Below are 21,627 nucleotides of genomic sequence, written 5' to 3' on the forward strand. Positions count from 1 at the left end.
GGTTAGACCACCCCGTTCACATGCAGGCGATCAACCTCCTCCGCCCGTTCAGCAAGCCGCCAGTGGATTGGTTTTATTATATGGTTCAAAAACATGTTTTACTTGAAGTTTTGTTAAACTATTAATTCGAATACCTAGAAGCCATCGTATGTGTTAGTTCACAACTGGACCGAGACTCAAAAACCACCCAGAATGCAACCAATTCATCTCGAATTTAGCTAGAGGAGGTTTGAATGTACTTGCAGGCCTATACGAAGCAATTTTAGTTCATTGAAGTGGATATTGGAGATTTTGGTTTTTGTATGCAGATTTTGGAGGTCATAGGCAATTTTGTTTTTAGTGTAACAGGAGCATCTGGAGTCGGAATTAGGAACCGTGATAGGTGTTGGAAAGCTGGTTCTGAGAGCTATCCTTCGACAGTGACCAGAAGTCCCTGCGTGCACATTCAAATTGGTCAAATCTCTATGTAATAAACCTCTTCTGTTTCAATCCTAATAAAGCAGTCGCCCATCTTGAAAGTGGACCCGGAGACGTAGTCCATCAGGGATGAACTCCGTAATCAACTTAGCTGTCTCGTATCGTTGTGTTTTTACTGTTTTCACTTATGTTATGCATCTTACTTATGTTTAATCAACTTTCGCAAAGTCTTCTTCTCAATCAGTTTCCTCAATTTCCGCACTTTCATTTAATAATCAATTCAATAATGGCTAATCAATTCTGCATCATTTTTAACTTATGATCATTTTAGATCATGATGATATTTTTCTTGTTGCCACGAGTCTCGACAATCTCAATAAGAATCTTAAAACCCTCCATGATTACTATTCCAAGATGGGTATGACGCTTAATACTGACAAGACTAAAGTTATGATTATTAAATCTAGAATGATTGCTTATGATAAATTCATTTATGATAAGGATTACTTAGAGAATGTTTCTTCTTACAAATATTTAGATATTGACATCCACCATCAACTCAAATGGAACTATAGCATTAAGAAAAGGATTATAGGAGGATGGAAAGCTTACTCTGAGCTTGAAAACAATTGTAAGAGGATTGATCTTTGGGTTTGGAGTAAAAAACAATTCCTCTTCGAGACTCTTGTCGCCCTTTTTATTTTATATGGATGTGAGGTGTGGAGTTGTTGTTTATCTATATATTCATGGAGAAAGATTGAAATGATCCAAAAGGAATTCATAACCTACAACCTCAGTATTAAAGGTAATACTTCCTACCCTATTCTCTTAATTGAGGCTACCCTTTCCCCCCTTGAATGCACGATTATGTTTAGGTATCTGATGTCTAAGAAGAATTTGTACAACATGGAATCCAAGAGACTCCTCAACAATGCTTCTAATGCTAGTCGAAACCACCTTCAACTCAAGCGATGGTGGCATAAGGATGTCAAGTCATGGCTTGATTATTGGGAGATAAAGGAGGAGATCATATTGGGGAATAAGGATAATATTAAAAATGTCATTGCTTCCATAGTTAAGGATACGTTATGGAGTGATAAGGAGTTAAAGGGTATAAGAAAGTTAAGATACTATAAGGAGGTTATCAACCCCATGCCTACTAACTAGAATTACCTTTCTATCTTAACCAATGCTAAGAAGAGAATGATTATTGCGAGGATTAGAAGTAATTCTCATGAACTCTTGAGTGAAATGAGACGTTGGTCTACTCCCTGTAGGTTTTAACCATGTACAAAAATTACTTGCAAACAAATTATTAAAAGACATAAAATATACAATGGCGTGAAATACAAAACAAAAACACAGATTTTTCCATGGATCCCAAAACCGGGACTACGAGATTTATATTTCATTATAATCCTTTCAATGTTACAACACACACACACACACATATATATGTCAAGGCATTCATAAACCACAATCCATTAACCCTATCTTAGAACATAACTGTAGTTCCCTTGATCGGATCTAAAAGATGCCACAGGTAGAAAACCATCATGCACAAAACCATGTGCGAAATCCATGCACAAAAGTATAGGTAGGTCCTCCCACCTAATATAGGGTCTAAAAAAAAATTCCGAGGGTGTTGCCCCAAACCTCGTACACCGGGGCTACCTTTCCCCTCAAACCCCCTCTAACCCCGAGCTTCACGCGTTGGGCTAGTTGTGGAAAGAATATAACACACAACCAACACTCCCAAGATACCTTGGGATGAGAGAATATGCCTCCTTTGGGATACTAAGAGAGTGAAAGTTGAAAATAATTTTCTCTTGGATTGCCCAACCATACTCACATTCGCTCTCATTTTCAAAACATTTTCTCCATTACCAACCTCCTTGACTTTGTCAATCAACAAAACTATAGTGACCTCAAAATGCTTCTCTCCCTCCTTTTTTATCAGAGGAATACAAATTTTAATAATCCCAATTAATTTCTTCTTTCTTGAGGTCCAATAGAGCTTAGTGGACATTAATTATCATCATCATCATCATATAATTTTTATTTTTTTATTATAATAGTAGTATATTTAATTATCTAGTGAGTTTAATGGATCAGGTCCTTGTAGTTAAATCACCTTTGTTATTAAGAGGTTATGGGTTTAATTCTCTCAACACTCTTGGGGTTAGCTTCATGGTTGAATTGAGAGGAAATGATCCCTTAAGTTAGATCCCACTAGTGGAGTAGCTACATATCTCAATTTTAGTTGTTTTTAAATGTTCATGTGGATAAGAGCTGAAAATCCTCAAATATTATCTAATTAAATTATCAAATAAACTTTTAAATGATAGTTTTAAAATTAATAAAGATGTTTTATATCTTTTAAGAGTTTTTTTTTTGATATTTCCAATAAAATAAATATAAAAATTAATAATAAAAATATCACTCTTCACAATTCTAGTAGTTTCTTAGGGTTTTTTGTTGTTGTTGTTGAATTCATACATACAATAAATAAAAAAATGCATTTTAAAGAACAAAAAAATAAATATTATCTCAAACTTTAAAATATTAAATAAACTCCATCACACATACAGTGCAATTAAAATATATAATTTGAATAATTGTATGTTTGTGGTTTTGATTTTTCAAAATTAAAATTTCTATATTGAAATGCATAAATTAAATAATAAATTTGTAATGTTTTCATTTATATGATTAGATTGTAGATATGTATATAATTGATGTAAATTAAAAACAAAAAAACAAATTTAGATATGTAAAAGAAAATTATATTTATCTAATTATTTGATTTTTGTTTTTTTTGTATGCAGAAAATGAAGCAAGAAACAAATTTACTTAAACAACAAATTGATCAGCTAAAACTTACTAACAGGTATGTATATTTATTTTTATTCGTAGTTATTTTTAAATAATTATGTTAAAGTAAATATATGCATTTTTTTTAAGTGCTATATCTTATATGAAAAATATACATATATTCTCAATACTATCAACATCCAACATATCACTTTCATATGAAAAATATATATATAAAATTAAACTTAGAAAAATAACCCTAATTAAGAAATATATACATTTTCTTATTTATAATGGTAAATACATTCCAATAGCGTAGATATATAAAGTTAATAATAAATTTTGTTCATTTCATATCATACAGTTTAGTATTTGTCCATGGCAGCTACTAATGCGAGGGAAGAAATTCAGCATTCTCATCCTAAGATGCCATTTTTAATTTTCCAACGAGATGTTGACGGGATAAAATGAGAGTTCAATTCAATTGTTACTACTCATCTAGATGAAGTGCAATTGAAAGTAGAGGTTGTTTAAATAAAATGGGAGTTTAGTTGAATGGTCATTCTCTTTATTAAATTGTACATCTTCCCTTTTTTTATATAGAGAATAAAGTTAATTATTATTTTGGCAAATTTTCAAAATATTGTAAAATTTATAATTTACAATTTTTTTTTTTTTTTTTTTTAGTTTGATAAGATTATATCTTTATCATATCTAATATATTTTTTTAGATCTAAACAATTATCATGTCTAATATATTTTCTAAAATTGAACCAAAAAAATTGAATAGAGAATTGTTTATCATAAAAACTATAAACTACTATTTAAAAATTCACCATTGAAAAACCTAGAAACAAAAATTGAAACGAGCTTTAAGTAATAACCGTCTAACCCAGAGTCTCTTTAGAAGCTACATCTAACCCACCTATACTTTGTGAATGAGGTACTACTGGTTCTGTCACCTAATGCACTGGGAACCAAAATAATTTTATGAATATCACCTGAATTTTGAAGAAGCTCGGAGCCAGTAGGTCAATTACGAGAAATCTAACATCTTCACCATGATAGACTTTATTTTATAAAGAATACTTTCCCTAAAACCTGCAGATGGGATTCCTGTTAATAGGCAGAATACAGGTGATAAAAATGATTGGAAAGAAATCACAGGAAAGAAAGAAGCTAGATTTGGTAACACAACTTGCTTACTTGATGTATGTAGGTTACACACGCCCGCCGGTTTTTTCCGGTCAGCACTTAGGCACGGAACTCTTGGATTTCATCATTTCCACGGCAATCAATGGGAAGAGAGTACAGCTACAATGATTGATTATTATTTTTTAATTAGTGAGGGAGTGTAGAGCTACAATGATTGAAGTTTTTAAATTAATAAAGTAAAATTTTGGTTAGTTTCAAGATTAAATTTTATATAATTAATATTGAACGAAAAAATAATCTATCTATTAATAAAATGATTGATCACTTATAAAATGCTATCTATTTTACTTTATCTAACGTGTACGCCCCATGCTTCATTCTCTCCTCATAAAATTTAACCCGAAAATCAAATAAAAACTAAAATCCCACAGAATGTCACCACACCATTTAACTTCAAAATCAAAATATCACTCATAACATTAATAAACAGCATCCCAGTCTCCGGCCACGAGTCTATGCCCTGAAAAACATTAAAATATTTTAATTACTAATTTGGCAGGTGCTGGGTCCTATACGACTGCAAAGGTAGGTAAATTGAGCTCTCTTAATTAACAACTTGGCAGACACCGGGTCCTTTATGACTTCAGAGGAAGTAATTGAATATAGTTGGATGAGTCCAAATCATCCATATGGAAAATTCAAGGAGCAGTTGCCAACTAACCTAATCTTAAAAATAAAAATAAGTAGGTGGATATGCCAGCTATTGAAGCCGCCTTCACATTATCCACATTTAAGGCTTTGTCTGCATTGAAGCCGCCTTCACATTATCCACATTTAAGGCTTTGTCTGCAGAGGCCGTAATTTCGTAAGGATAGTCAATTTTCCTGAAAAGTGTTTTAAGAAATTGATTGTTGTACCATTCAGAAATAGATTAGTATTATTAAAGATTTTTAGATCATTATTTCTACTAAATTTTATCAAAATCATATCAAAATTTTATAACCTATCTATAGAGAAAAATAAGAATCTATCATCACTTTGTCTCATTTACTGGTTCTTTCATTTACACATATATATAATCATGAAAGGTAAGATGTTGGAGAACGTGTTTTCGCTTTGTCTCGTTGGTTTATTCATCCATAATCATGGATGTTGGAGAATGTTTTTGCTTGCAAGATATAGCGGTGGTTCAGAGGTTTAATTTTAGAGATGAACGCTTCAGAAAGTACTCTGGACAGGCACTTCAAGTAACCCTGAATTTATTCTTTTTGTGATTGGGTATAATTGCCATGGCACATTGTTATGGCGGGAAAGGCACTTCAACTAACTCTGATTATTTTTTTTTTTTTTTTTGTGATTGTGTATAATTGCCATGGCAGATTGTTATGGCGGAAAATGGTGCGTTTATTTGGAAATACTTGCAAAATGGATTTTAAAAATGTGAAAAAAAAAAATTTAAGAAATCTGAAAAACATGTTATGAAAACATGTCAAATGTGATATATTAGACCATGATAATTACACACACGAGTAACATATTCTCAGTTTACATGGGTAGGAAGAGCCTAGCGGGTGCTATTGACATTGTTATGAACGAAGGTAGTTCTATATTCATGGCTTCCTTAAACCTAATTAAATGGATATTTTCTAGTTTACTTTAAACCTGTGTGGTTGGGATGTGATGTTATTTTACTAAATCTATTTTGTATTTATGTATTTTTCTATTTCCTTTTATTAGGTTTTGTTTTGTAAATTCATTTTACACTAATGTATATTTTTTTATAGTAATTTTATAGTTTTTTTTAAGTAATTTTATTAAATCCCACGTGTCATTTTTTTTTTTTTGGGAATTCATCTTTTTTTTTTATTTTATGAATTTTTATTTATATAATTACTCCTTCAAAGCACATAGATTGACAAGTAAATATATCTTTTTATATTTAACTCAAACCTCCAATGAAATTTCACTTCTATATCTTCTTATATTTCACTCAAACTTCTAGTAATTTTAGATTTTAAGGAAACAATTGTAGTGCCACATTCACTACTTGATTGAGAAGTAGGAGTAGACGAGGTTGCTTGAGTAGATGAATCATCTTGAATATAATTTCTTGGAGTTTTTGTTGGAGTACCTTTGATTCATGATTGGTTTTGCAAACCTTGTTTCTCTCCTTGTCCAACACGCTCTTCTTCTTGAAGTATTGGATCTCCAATGGTTATATTCATGTTCATTCTTCCATCCCATGCTTCATCTCTTTGAACTCAACATCCCTATTGATTATCACCTTCTTTTTGAATGAACTGTACAATTTATGTTGTGAGCCTTACACATTAAAAATGATAAAAAACCAATAGCTATAGTCCTGTTAGAGGGAGAAACCTGTTTTTACAATGAATACAATGTAGAAGACGATATTTGATGATTCTAAGACTGGGTATCCTTAGTGCGTGTGTGTGTATCTCTCTCTCTCTCTCTCTCTCTCTCTCTCTCTCTCTCTCTCTATATATATATATATATATATAAGACAAATGGTACAATTATTTGTAGTAAAATTGGACCATGAAAGGTTTTAACCTACATAGCAATATAACAATAGAAATGTATTCACTTAATATGTCAGGCTTAATAAGGGGTTTTAGGGTTAACATGGGGCTTATAAAGGGCTTAGCATGCCTCTCCCCTTCAAACAAGTGTTGTCCTCAAGTGTTTTCCTTAACATATATGTATTAGAGAAATGGTACAATTATAGTAAAATGAGACCAAGAATGTTTTTAACCTACACAACAATATAAAAATAGAAATGCAATCACTCGATATGTAGGGCTTAATAAGGGGTTTTAGGGTTAACATGGGGCTTATAGAGGGCTTAGCATGCCCCTCCCTTTAAAACAAGTGTTGTCCTCAAAACTTGACTATTTGCAAATGTTCATGCATGAAGAACTCATCTTCCCATGTCACTTCTTCTACTGGTAGGTTCTTCCATTTCACGAGGTACTTAGTAATTGCTCGATTTTCTCACTTGCTTAATCCTTATTTCTTAGATTGCTTCTATTTTTAATATGATTTTCCCTTCTTCAATAATCTCTGGTATAATAGTTTGAATTGTGATCTTGTCATCAATCACCTTCTTTATGAAAGAAATATTGAAGATTGTATGTACATGTGAAGATGGTGGAAACTCCAATTTGTAGGTTATAATTCCAATCCTTTGCAAAGCCTTGTAAGGACAATAATAACTTCTATAAAATGTAACTATGTTTGGTCTTCAATAATGTTCATGAGTCATAATGTAATGTACTTGTCAAAAGAATAAAGAAAAGAATTTATGTTATTGTAACAATGACTTAATAAAGCATGGATTTCATGCTTGGGTCATCATTATATTAGTCAAAGTCCCCATTGTGGACTCCTAGGCTTAATATTTAGTTTATAGAATCATTGTATATGCGAAGAGACCCTTCTTGGGCTTTCGAATAATGTAAAAAGGTTTTGTATCAAGTCAAATATGAATTATGTTTCCTCCACATCATGTCGGCCGAAGGAAGATCAATTCGGCCTAAGGAACCCCCTTCAACCCACAAGAAGCCTATATGTTGAAGGAAGTTCAAGTCATTTGAAGCACTCACTATCAAGCAAGTTCAATATCTCAAGAGGAGATGGAGAAGTCTGAAGTCTGTTCCTGGGAGGATGAAAGAAGTGCGAGTTTGGGGGAATCTCTAGAGAAGAATAAAATCAAACTTTTGGTGCCTCTCTCTCTCTGTTTCATGGTCTGGGTTGGGAGATCGAAGTCTCCTAAGATTTCGGTGTTGTCGTAAGCTGCATGTTGTCAAAAGCTGCTGCCTAGTCGAAGTTGCTGGAAGGGACTGAAGATCTTGGAGGCTGACATGGTGTGGAGGGAAAGCCTGGTCTTGGTGTAAGGTAAAGAGTCTCAAAGAATACTATTGAAAGGAAGAATTATACTTACTCGTTTTTCCCTTCGAGGGGGGGTTTCCCCTCGCATTTGCCTATATCTTGTGTCTCTTGTTTTGTGATCTTCATATGTGTATAATTGCTTGATGAAATATAAGATAATAAAAAAGTAAAAGAAGCCAACATGCTATAATCAAAACCTAATATAATTACTTTGATTTTCCAACATGCTATGAGAGATTAGATCAAGTGAAGTCGAAGATCACTTTGTGAGCATGGATTACCCCTCTATGGTGAACTACATAAGATTGGGTTTCAACTCTGTTTGAAGATGGATCGAGAATATCATCTACTAATTATTCAACAAAGTCAAGGGTCAAGGATTCTTGGCTGCCCTTACAGGTTCTCTTATTGATGAAAATTCATGGATCATTGATAATGGAGCATCGAGACACATGACAGGTGAAAGAAATAAATTGTACACACTATCAAAGGAGTCATCCTCTCATGCAGTGGAATTGGGTGACAACAAAAGCTATGCTATTAGAGGTCTCGTATCTACTTCATTGAAGCTCGATAATGGATCAAAGCTACATCTCAACAACATTCTCTATGTTCTAGGTTTTAAAAGGAATTTACTTTCTATTTCTTGTTTAGAAGATAAAGGGGAAAGGATTGCTTTCGTTGATGGAAAGGTATTGGTTTGGGGAAAGAAATCTAGTATGGACAAAGCTAGGGTTATTGGAGTCCGTGAAGGAAGTATTTATCATGTTATCACTCCATCTCCTCAAGCACTCATTCATATGTAAATAAGTCTCATTGAACTATGGCATCGAAGGCATGGCCATCTTCATTATAAGGTATTCCCTACTCTTAGTCAATTGGTTCATGGTATTACTGATATGAAGTTAGACCATGAAGGTGTGTGCAAGGATGTTCTTTGGGGAAACATATGAGAAATCCATATCATCATAGTGAATCTAGATCTGAAGAAATATTAGATCTCATCCATTCCAATGTATGTGGGCCCATGTCTCACAAGACATTTGGAGGTCATCTCTAATATGTAAATTTAATTAATGACCATTCGACGAAGACATGGATATACCTACTCAAAACTAAATATTAAGTATTTGATAAGTTCAAGGAGTTCAGGGCTGAGGTGGAAACCCTAACCGAAAAGAAGATAAAGACTCTAACATCTAACATTGGAGGGGAATACAACTCTAAAGTGTTAATTTCATATTGTAAGGATGTAGGTATTAAGAATAGCTCATTGTTCCCTACTATACCTAACAAAATGGATTAACTGAAAGGAAAAATATGTAAATCGAAGAAGGCATTCGAACTATGCCCCTTGTTCAAGATCTGTCGAATTTCTTATGGGATGAAGTAGCTATGACTGCCGTGTACTTTCAAAATAGAAGTCCTCATATAGTCTTCATAATACTACACCCAAAGAAGTATTCACAGGAAAGAAGGAGAGTGTGGATCATTTCTGCATATTTGGAAATCCAACATATCTCCATGTTCCAAAAGACAAGTGAAAGAAGTTGGACTCGACAAACATCAACGGAATATTTGTTGGTTATAGTCTTTCCTCGACGGCCTATAGAATCTACATAAAGGAGGGAAGATACACTGAAGTGAGCAGGGATGTCATATTTGATGAGAATCAAGTTTCAATAAATCAAAGGATATTCCTATTGATTTTGATGCTGAAGAAGTTCCCGTATTTGAAGGAGATGAAGTTCGTTATGAGAACTCTACTGCAAATGATGAAGAAGAAGGACCAAGTGAGCCTATTCAATAAGTGGTTATCCCACCCATAAGGAAGAGGAAAAATTGGTTGAAAGCTACATTAGAAGATATTAAAGGACATGAAGCTGCGAAAGGGTCCTCCAGGGAAAGTAAGAAACCAAAAAGGTATTCTCGTTATGCTGCATATATGTCAAAGTTGATTGAAGCCGAACCATGTACATTTCAGGAAGTTGAGCATGAAGGGGTTTGGAAGAAATTTATGCAGGAAGAATATCAATCCATCATGAAGAATGGGGTTTGTGAAATCATTCCTAGACCTAGTCACAAATCGGTTGTCACATCGAAGTGGATCTAGAAGATCAAACATGTTGTTGATGGAAATATAGATAAGTACAAAGCAAGGTTCATCGCAAGGTGTTTCTCTCAACAGGAAGGAATCGACTATGAAGAAACCTTTGCACCTACAACAAGGTATGCTACCATTAGATCGTTGGTTTCACTAGCTGCTACAATGGGGTGGAATATCCATGAAATGGATGTTAAGACCACATTTCTAAATGGGACCATTGATGAGGAAGCGTACATCGAACAACTTGGTGGATTTGAAGTGAATAGCATGGACTCTCATGTTTGGAGACTCAAGAAGGCCCTATATGGATTGAAGCAAGCACTGAGGGAATGGTATGCAAGAATGGATGCATATCTTCTCAGGATTGGGTTTGTGAAGGGTACTGCTGATCTGAATCTATATATCAAGGTTGTGAATAATGAGCCCATTATTATTGTATTATATGTGGATGATCTATTCATCACTCATGTAGAATGAATAATTCAAGAATGCAAGAAAATGTTGGTAGCTGAATTTGAGATAAAGGATCTAGGAATGATGCATTACTACCTAGGTCTAGAAGTATGACTTAAACGTGAAGAGATATACTTGGGGAAAGGAAAGTACGTCATCAAGTTATTGCATAAATCTGGGATGATGAACTCCAAGTTGATGGTTACTCCTATGATCACCAACCTCAAGAAGTTGAGGAGCTCTCACTCTAGTCTTGTGGATCCTACCTCATATTGGCAGTTTGTGGGTTCCTTGATGTATCTGGTTAATACTAGGCCACATATATTTTTTGCAGTGAACATTTTTAGTGAGTTTCAGTTGGAGCCTCGTCATGATCACTAGATAGCTGCAATAAATATATTGAGGTATCTTTGTGGCACTATACATCACTACCTAAAGTATGATAGTAAGGAAGTCAAGCTAATTAGCTTCACATAATCTAATTAGGGTGGCAGTGATACTCATGGAAGGAGCACTACCGGAGGGTCCTTTCGTTTGGAAGTTGTTATGATCTCATGGATGAGTAGGAAGAAAGATCTTGTTGCATTGAGTAGTGCCGATGCAGAATATGTAGTTGCATGTGAAGTAGGAAAAGAGGTTGTTTGGTTAAGGAATATTTTGACTGATTTGTTCGAGAAGTGTCTGGGTCTTACGGTGATTAATTGTGACAATCAAAGTTGTATCAAGATGTTTGTAGATCTCATGTTTCATTCGAGGATGAAACATATCAATAATAAGTTCCACTTTATTAGGAACTTGGTGCAGGATGGGATAGTGAAGTTAGAATATGTTATGATAGATGAACAGGTAGAAGACATACTAACAAAGGCTCTTCCTAATAAGAAGTTCGAATATCTAAGGAACCTACTAGGTTTGGTAGATATTGGTGATTGTATTGATGATAAGTAAATGGAAGATAATTTTTGAGGCTTTGCGAGTGAATAATTGTTTGGCGAGACATTAGTTCGACACTCTGTGTTGATGTCTGGAATCTCAAAATTGAAAAGATGGTATTGTTTATTGAGCTCTGTTTTGGTTACACACCTGTATGTTTGGGCTGGAGGTTAGAAAGTAAGCTTAATGGTACCTAGAGGGGCTGAAAGCTTGAGTCCACCTTAGTCCCACTTGGATAGATTTCACTAGTTAGGAATCTATTCCATGGCATTGCAGTGCCTATATTGTTGAGTGACTGGTTAGATTGATTGCCCTCATTAGGAATATAGTCCATGGCATTGCGGCACCCAAAGGTTCTTCATATTTTTCATATAGTTTGAGATATTTCATTATATATGTACATTATGAATACCTCCCTAGTTAAGAGGGAGTGTTAGAAAATGTGACTATGTTCGGTCTTCAATAATTCACTTGAGTCATTATGTAATGTACTTGTTGAAATAATAAAGAAAATAATTTTTATTATTGTAACAATGACTTATTAAAACATGGGTTTCTTGCTTGGGTCATCATTATATTAGTCAAAGTCCCCATTGTGGACTCCTAGTATTAATATTGAGTTTATAGAGTCATTGTATATTTGAAGAGACCCTTCTTGGGTTTTCAAATCATGTAAAAGGGTTTTGTATCAAGTCAAATATGAATTGTGTGTCCTCCACATCATGTCAACCTAAGGAAGATCAAGTCGGCCTAAGGACCCCCATTCAACCCACTAGAAGCCTATATATTGAAGGAGGTTGAATTCATTTGAAGCACTCACTCTCAAGCAAGTTTGATATCTGAAGAGGAGATGGAGAAGTGTGAAGTCTGTTGCCGGGAAGACGAAAGAAGTTTGAATTTGGGGGAATCTCTAGAGAAGAAGAAAATCAAACTTTTGGTGCCTCTCTCTCTTTGTTTCGTGGTTTGGTTTGGGAGATCAAAGTATCCTAATATTTTCTGAATTCATACTTCTGTGATCCATATTACATTAAGAAGAATGTTTTAGGTAGAAATCACATAGGAGAAAATTTTACCAATGCGTTTTGAACCAGCTAGTGTGGTTCATCATGAGGACTAGGTGAAGATGCAGATCATGGCACATGCTTAAATAGAGGGTGATGTAGATACCAAAAGATTATATAACAACTAGTTTATGAAAATTAATATTTTAATAATGATAATAATCCTATAGTGGCTAGTTTAAGAATAAGAATATTATAATTTATAATAATATTTTAATAGTGATTATTAATATAAGATAATAGTCCTATAATGGCTAGTATAATGACTAGTTTAAGAATAAATAATATTATAATTTATAATAATAATTAAAAAATAAATAAATAAATTATAATTATAATATTAATTAATAAAGATAAAAAATGTAAACATTAATAAAAAACAAATAATCCAAGTCAACCAAATATAGGGAACAAAGTAAAAAGAAATACAAAAATAAATAAATAAATAGGAGTCAAGACCTTATTGATGAGTCAAGATCCTATAACAAAAATAATAATTAAAGGAGACTAAAATTAAAACAAAAAAATCAAAATGGAGGGTAAAATTATTATATATATATAAATTTTTTTTTTTCATGTTGTCGGGAGCTGCTGCCTAGTCGAAGTTGGTGGAAGGGGTCAAAGATCTTGGAGACTGACATGATGTGGAGGGAAAGTCTGATGTTGGTCTAGGGTAAAGATTCTCAAAGAATACTATTGAAAGGAAGAATTATCTTCACTAGGTTTTCCCCTTGAGAGGGGTTTTTCCCTGGCATGTGCCTATATCTTGTGTCTCTTGTTTTGTGATCTTCATATAGCTTGATGAAAGATAAGATAATAAAGAAGTAAAATAAGTCAACACACTCACATGTAATTATCAATACAGGAGAATCAGACCCTAATATAATTACTTTGATTTTCCAAAATAACTCGATGCTAATTTATTGTCCTTATTTTCTTGCTTGAGGGACATATTTATATGGTTGCAATCTCAAAAATACTCAATCTCCCACTTCAAGTTTCCTTTCATTGCAATGCTAATATTCTTTTTAGTTCATCTTATTTTGTGCTACAGCCAAGTTGTACCTTAATAGTTTGAGAACCTCTTATTGGTCCCATATGTGGTCCTTTGTTTCTTGAGCATTCATAGTCCCTTTTAAGGGTGACGTGATGGATGGAGGATGATATCCAAGCTTCATAAATAATGGAATTTTTTATGAAGTATGTAGGGATGTTATATCACCATCTCGAGAAAGGAAACTATTTGAACCATTGTGTCTCTTTATCGTATGCAAATAAATGTAGATATCCTTCTAAACATTTCTTCACTATCCTAGATTTCCCAATAAAATGGATGGTAAGATGATATGTGAGTTAGTTGAGTACCGAGACAATAAAATAATTTAGTCCAAAAGTTTCTAGTGAAAATTAGATATATGTGACTTAAAATTGCCTTTAGTATTCCATGTAACTTTTTGATTTTTTCCATGAATGCTTCTTCCTCTTTACTTATTTTAAAAGGGTGAGAGAAAAAAGAAAAAATGGGCATACACTGTCATTCAATCTACCACTAACATAATGACATTGTTTCCTTTAGATTTGGGTAGACCTATAATACAATCCATTAAAAATTCTTCCCAATGAAGGCTTGCTATGTCTAATGATTGAAGGAGCCCTAGGGTCATGATTGTATATCCCTTATTTTGTTGGCATACCACACATGTTGCCACAAAATTTTGCACATCTACTTCAAGACCTTCCCAATAAAAATATTTCTTAATCTTATGGTATGTCTTCAATAACCCTAAATCTCCTCCTACTTGAGAAGTTTGTAATCCCAAAAGGACCTTCTATATGAGTTGAGAATTATTACATAAGAATAAGTTATCTTGATAACACAACAAATTATTCTTCCACATGAATTTTTTTATTGCATCAAGGTCCTCCTATAGTTGTTTAGTGATCCTGGATACCTTCTCATCTTTCTTCCATTCTATCAATGCTTCTTACATCTAGTTAGATTGTGAAATGGAAATAGAACACAGTAAATCATTTTTGTCTCTGTTTCATTGAGAATGCATATGGCATAATATTTTTTTTTCTCTTTTTGTAGATAATTTCAAAGTCATAATCCAACATTTTTGTAACCCACTTGTGTTTCTCTTTGGAAGATATTCTTTGTTCCAGTAAGTACTTCAAACTATCATGATGTGTTTTTACTTTGAAGTGTCTTCCTATTAGGCATGGATTCCATTTCTTAACTACATGTAGTATGGGCAACATCTATTTGTTATAGATGGGTCAAAGTACTTTGTTTACTTTAAGTTCACCACTTTCAAAGGCAAGGAACATTCCATCTTGCATAAAGATTGCACGAATTCCATGGCCTGAGGTATCATACTCCACAATGAAGGATTTTTCAAAGTCAAGTGTTGTTAGGTCGAGAGTTGTACACATAGAAGTTTTTATTTTTTCAAAAGATTTCATTAGTCCAAGAAAATGCTTCCTTCTTCAATAATTTTGTTAGAAGTGCTACTAGTTGTCTTTAATTCTTGACAAACTTGTAGTAATATCATGTCAATCCTATGAATCATATGAGTTTCTTCAAATTATTGGGTATTAGCCATTCCCTAATATCTTTGATTTTGTTAGGATTCAATTTGAAATTCTCATGGGATACGATATGACCAAAATAGTCCACTTCTTGAACCCAAATGGAACACATGGAAATATTTCCATATAGTTGTTACTCTTCGAGTAGCATTAAGCCCTTGTCAACATGTTGTATATTCCCTTCCCAACATTTGTTGTAAATTAGTATGTCATCAAAAAATATTAAGACAATTTTTCTAAAGAAGGGTTTGAAAATAGAATTCATCATGCTTTAAAATGTTGAAGGTGCATTTGTAGGTCCAAATGACATAACCAAAAAATCATATTGACCTTCATGTGTTCTAAATACTATTTTGGGGAATGTGTTCTTTCCTCATTTTGATGTGATAGTATCTTGAATAGATATCCAACATAGTAAACAAAATTTATCCATGTAATTCGTGTAATAATTCATTAATGGAAAGAATACAAAACTGTATTTGATTGTCAGTATGTTGAGATATTTGTAATCTGGACACATATGCCATGAACCATTTGTTTTGATAACAATCACCATTGTTGAAGTGAAAGCACATTGGTTAGGTTGAATGCTTCCAACCACTAATATTTCTTGAACCATATTCTCAATTTCACTCTTCCACGTGTATGGATACCTGTAAGGCCTAATGTTATGTGTTGCACTTCCAAGTTGCAAATGAATAACTTGGTTATGTTCTTGTGTAGGAGCATGACCCTTAGGAATCTCTCCAAATACTTATTGTTAATAAATTTTGGAGATACACTAGAGTAGAAGATATAGATTTTTAAACATCTAACAAAAAAAATTGTGCAATTACACATTGGTCCATTTTTTATATCAATTTTTCATGCTATTAGAGTTTGTTACTTTATTGTGTTTCTCTTGGATACTACTAAGCCCAATTTACTTTCCCTATGAGGAACATTTTATGAAAATATATTGAACATTAAGGACCATTGTTCCCAATGATTGTTACAATTGGACCCCTAATACAACATCAACACCACCCAATTAGATTGAAATCATGGGAATATTCAACAGATACTCCCTCATATTTAGATTAATAGTATGGCACTTCCTTGAATAATTTATGGTACCTACATATGCAACCATTACTTGAAATTTTGGTGTTGGATATACAAAGAAATTAAGAAGTTTTTCCAATTTGTAATTGTTGAAGTTATGGGTACTACCTAAGTCAATCAATATTGTTACCTTTTTCTTTTTGATATATCCTTATATCTTTAGGGTTTGTGGAGTATCAATTCTAATGAATGCATGAAATGATATTGTTGGGGTATTCTCTTCTATTTGTATATCTTGTGATGGTTCCATTTCTTTATATTCTTCATCTTTATAGTATATGTAGAAGATTTTTTTCTCAATGCAAGTATGCCCCTTACTGTACTTGTTTTCACAGTGAAACATAGTCCCTTTCCTCTTCCTTCATCCATTTTCGAAGGAGTTAACTTTGTTGGTTTAGTAGCATTGAAAAGTGTAACTAGGTTCAGTCTTCATAACGACATGTAATTGTGATTTTTTTAAATGATGGAAAGAAGAAAATAAAATTATTGTTATGCCTTGCTTCATGGGTTTCATGAGAAAGAGGTTTTATTTTAGATGGCTCCCATTGGGAGCCTTTAATATTTTTCATAAAAGTCATATAGAGTCAATGTCATGTATGAGGAATGTATATGATTCAATAATATTGTCAAATAGCTCTCCAACAACAATCACAAGCCCTCCTCTTCATTTCGGCCTCAAAATGAAGAAAAAAACTCATGTCGCCTCACCTATTTGGAGACACATTGGTTCAAGATCATAGGTCAGCTTATTTATATGGATTAACAACTATAAATATGTGTACATGGTCCTCGTATTAGCACAATTTAGAAGTTTGGAGATCTGTGAGATTTTCAGACGACAAACACAGAAATAAGTTCAGATAAGAGTGCAAATAATGTTTCGGAGAAAGAACTCAGAGAAGGGTACTAAATTGCAGTAGATAAATTCGGTTTTGTCTCACAGTAAAGGATGATACTCTGTCTCGGTACAATAAGGATAAATTTGGTGAGACTACAATGATCAAAGTTTTGTATAATCACAAGAATGGTCTCTCACAGTTTCAGTGTAATTGCATAGGTGTTATTGCGGATTGGAGCAGAGAAGTTTTGGTGATACTACAATGATGTCTCCTCACGGTCTCGGTGTTATATCACAACAAAGACCTCTGTAATTTGTCTCACATCAAAGGAAAGATCGGTGTCGCTCAGGAAGAAGGTCACAAGTGTGTGACTAAGTCTCAGGGTTATTGCATGAAGAAGGCCTCGGTGTGGCTATGATTCGTATCTTTACAATGATCTTAGTTCGATGTCATCTCATGACTAGAATGATCTCATATGATGGGAAATCTGAAAGAGAAGGAACCAAGAGAGAGTAAAATGAGAAGGTGGAAGAGGACTTGTGTCTTGGTCTTAGAGAGGAAACTAGGTCAAGGATTTTGGCCTTGGTATTTGTCAGTTGGAATCTCTATAATAAGAATTTGTGTGAGTTTTCCTCTTAAAGAGTGAGAGGTTTTGGCCATGGATAATAACCCACATTTTGTGTCTCTTGTCTATTTATGTTCATGCATTGGTAGTCGTTTGATGAAGAATAATATTAATAACTTAAGCAAAGAGAATATCATAATCTAAAGTTGTAAAAATATCTAAGAAGTAGTTACTAAGAAAGATAAATCACATAACTCTTTATGCCCTAGATTTCTCAACAAGTAGAGGGAGCGTGATGTTCTCTATAGTTATTGGTGAATTATTTTCTAATGGATATATCTTTAATTTCAACTTTCCTTGTCAAACTGAAAGAATACACTATAGATTTAGATTCAAAGAGACACACCTCATGTTGGATGCCATAATTTAAAGTTCCCATAAATAGGTCTAACAAATTCTCCTCTCAAATTTTCTTTACCTTGAGACTCAAATTTTGGAATTGTTAAATGTTCTCTGTAGCTAGAATGTTTTGTTAAATATTTACCAATTAACTAAAGAATGTATTTCTATTAATATAACCATAATGTGTTGTCGATTCCTCTGTAAAAATGGGCTAAGATATAACAAAATCCTTTTTCCTTTCAAAAATCTATTGATACCATACATGTTGTTCTTCTTCTAAAAGCATGAATGCAATATTTACCCTTCGTAACGCCACCATTTCGTGTACATAAAAGTATTTCTCCATCTATAATAACCATGTTATATAATCGTTACGATCAAACTTCCTCATATCGATCTTGGTAATGTAGTAGTTCCTTGGTGCTCACCTGAAGCCCTGATGTTGTGGATCTTGGATTGAAAATTCATTATTATGGTTTTGTGAATCAATATTTATGTTATCTAAATATGATAAAATACTCCCCATATGTGATTGAGTCTCAACATCAGGCCTCTCTTTATGTTCATGATTTCCTTAGATCTCCATATCGTCTTTAGAAATATCCTTTAATAAAAATGGCTTGTAATTCTTTTGTGGCTTTTTGTATTTCAACCTTATTCTCATTCATTTTTTTTCCTTCCCTTTTATCCATCAATTTTTCCTTATTTTAGTTCATCTTCTTTTCCATTTCTTCCGTAATTGGAAGCATCTAAATTCTAATTCTTCACTTTCTTCATAAGTCTTAGATGAGATTTTAGGAGGTTTAATTGGTGTAGTAGTTTTTGGATATTTATTTGTGCGATGTGATAAAATAATAATAATAATACTCCTTTATCATGATTTCATGTATGATACCTGTAAACTATGTACTTTTAAAACATTATTTTGGAAGGTATCTAAATGGATGACATTTTTCTTAATATATCTCTGAGATTTGAGCCCTTTTGAATTTGTAAATTTGGTCTGAAATAATCTCATATGTTTTCTCTGTAATTCCAAACATTTGGCCATAATTTGATGTGTCACATGAATGTTACAGTAACTTACCAAAACTTGTTGATTTATGTCCTCTTCCTACAAGAAAACTTGCATAACAAGTAACATGTCTAATTCTTCAAAAATAATTTTGAAATTCTTATGAGAGATACTTCTATATGAGAGAAGGGATTTTATCAGTAGAGTACTAGAGATAAAAAATTAACATGATATAAAGGTAGTAGATAACAACATGACTAGGGATACCTACTTTCTCCCTATCAACTAAACACACGAGGGAATCAATATTGCTATGTTTTTCATGAAGCAAATTTTCAAACTGCGTGGAATGCCAAAAGTAGTCATCTTTGACAAAGATGCAATGTTTACATCAAAATTTTAGAAATAATTCTTTAAAGTATTTGGGACATGGTTAAATTATATTACTTCCTATCAACCCCCCCAAATGGATGCGAAAATAGAAAGGACAATCTAGGTATTAGAATACATGCTTTGCATGTATGTCATGAATAAGCCCACATAATGGGAGGACTACCTACCCTTGGTGAAATTTTCTTACACAATGGATATGAAGACTCATTAAATATGAATCCTTGGAGGCACTTTATGGCATGAGGTGCAACATGCTAATAAGCTAGCATAACCAGACAAACACAATTACACTTGAGCATGAGATGGAGAAGTTATCAAAATAGACCAAAGGTTGAAGGTAGCCTAATACTAGCATACAAGCTACATGGACAAGAGTACAACACATAGATAATTCAAAGTGGTAGATCATGTATATCTCAAACTTAAATCTCAAATTAGTTCTTTTAGTATGGGGGCTTATGCTAAACTAGCACCTCAATATTGTGATATTTCAAGATTTTGGAAAGAGCAGGACTAGTGGAATACATTCTTGAATTACCTCCAAATGTTAAAGCACATAATATTTTCCATGTCTCTTTGCTTCAAAAAGTATGCACCTTATTCCAACTATATCAATGATTGGACTACAATCTAGAAGGAACCAAAGGGAGAGTTCTAGATAGAACCCAAGAGCATATTGGATAGGAAAGAAACATTGTTTTGGAATCAAGTCATTGCATAGGTAAATGTGTAATGGAACCACTTTGGGCCAAATGCATCTAAATGGGAGTCAGAGGATACCATGAGAGCTACATACATATTTTTTTTTTTCCACCTAAGGACAATATTGTAGATAACAGAGCACTGAGGACAATGTTCCTTCAATGGGGAGGGGATTGTAACATCCCTATTTTCACACCCCTTGTTTAAATTATAATTAATTATGTTATCATTATTTATTTTAGCATTAATATTTAATTATTATGGCAAGTTTAATTTGATAAAAATAAATCGTATAAATGTACTTTACTTTTAAATAATGAGAAGTGTTAAGTTGTTGGTTGAGGCATAAGTGCCTATATGGACCATGATACTATGAGTAGGGAAGAGTAACGGGTATTTGGTGTTTAGTTTGTAAGCAACTCTAGGTCACCCTTACTGAATCCATGTTTGTAATTTTTGAATTTAAAAATGTTTCACTCGTTTTCCCTCTTGTCCAAAATCATTAAATAATAAATCCCATTTGATTGATATGTCTCCTTCGCCATAATTATTGAAGTATAAGACAATGGTCTAGAAGTATATTAACACTAAATGCATGTAGTGGGAAACAATACCCACCTCGAAATTCATGGATGACCCAAGATGCAAGGGAAAAAGGAGAAAAATAATGAATTTTCAGACAAATAGAGATACATAGGTGCTCAAGTGGGGAAAATAGGAGTGTGTGCATGTAGAAGATATCTATTTTCTTTAGTGAGCTAGCCATTTGCTATAAAAAAATCCAGATTAATAATCCCTAATTCAAGACCTTAAATTTACATAGGAAAATTATTGAAGTTTTTGAGTGTGGGTTGTTATTTGGTGTAAAATTGGGTGCACATGATGCACATAAGGGAGTGGGGTAGTTGAAGGACAATATAATAGTGAATGGACTCACTCTAGGTCTATGTGAGATAGTAGAGTAATGCCTCAAGTTCATAGAGACCCCACAACTAGTGAGGAAGGAATCCCTACTAAAATCACACTAGTGAGATAGTGTTCCCTTTGACCATTAATGTTTGAATGTCGTTAAATTCACCCAAATAGTATCAATGTTTGGCTAGGGTGTGGCTAGTTGTAGAAAGAATTAGCGCAATTGATCCTATGGTTGGGTGGGAAAGTGC

The 21,627-nt window shown here is 33.3% G+C and overlaps 1 protein-coding gene across 11 annotated transcripts in view; it reads left to right on the top strand.

The window, feature by feature from the left end:
• LOC149180839 (agamous-like MADS-box protein AGL11) overlaps positions 1–21,627 on the top strand; it is a 278,094-nt gene that overhangs the window by 221,766 nt on the left and 34,701 nt on the right. For all 11 annotated transcript variants that reach the window (XM_089416316.1, XM_089416321.1, XM_089416318.1 and 8 more), the window contains exon 3: positions 3,246–3,307. In XM_089416316.1, coding sequence (XP_089272442.1) covers positions 3,246–3,307 — 62 coding nt within the window. The remainder of the gene's footprint in view (positions 1–3,245; positions 3,308–21,627) is intronic.

Source organism: Pinus tabuliformis, chromosome 3_2 (assembly GCF_031772625.1).
Source record: "Pinus tabuliformis cultivar Carrire ecotype Pingquan chromosome 3_2, CPIR1, whole genome shotgun sequence".
NCBI lineage: Eukaryota > Viridiplantae > Streptophyta > Pinopsida > Pinales > Pinaceae > Pinus > Pinus tabuliformis.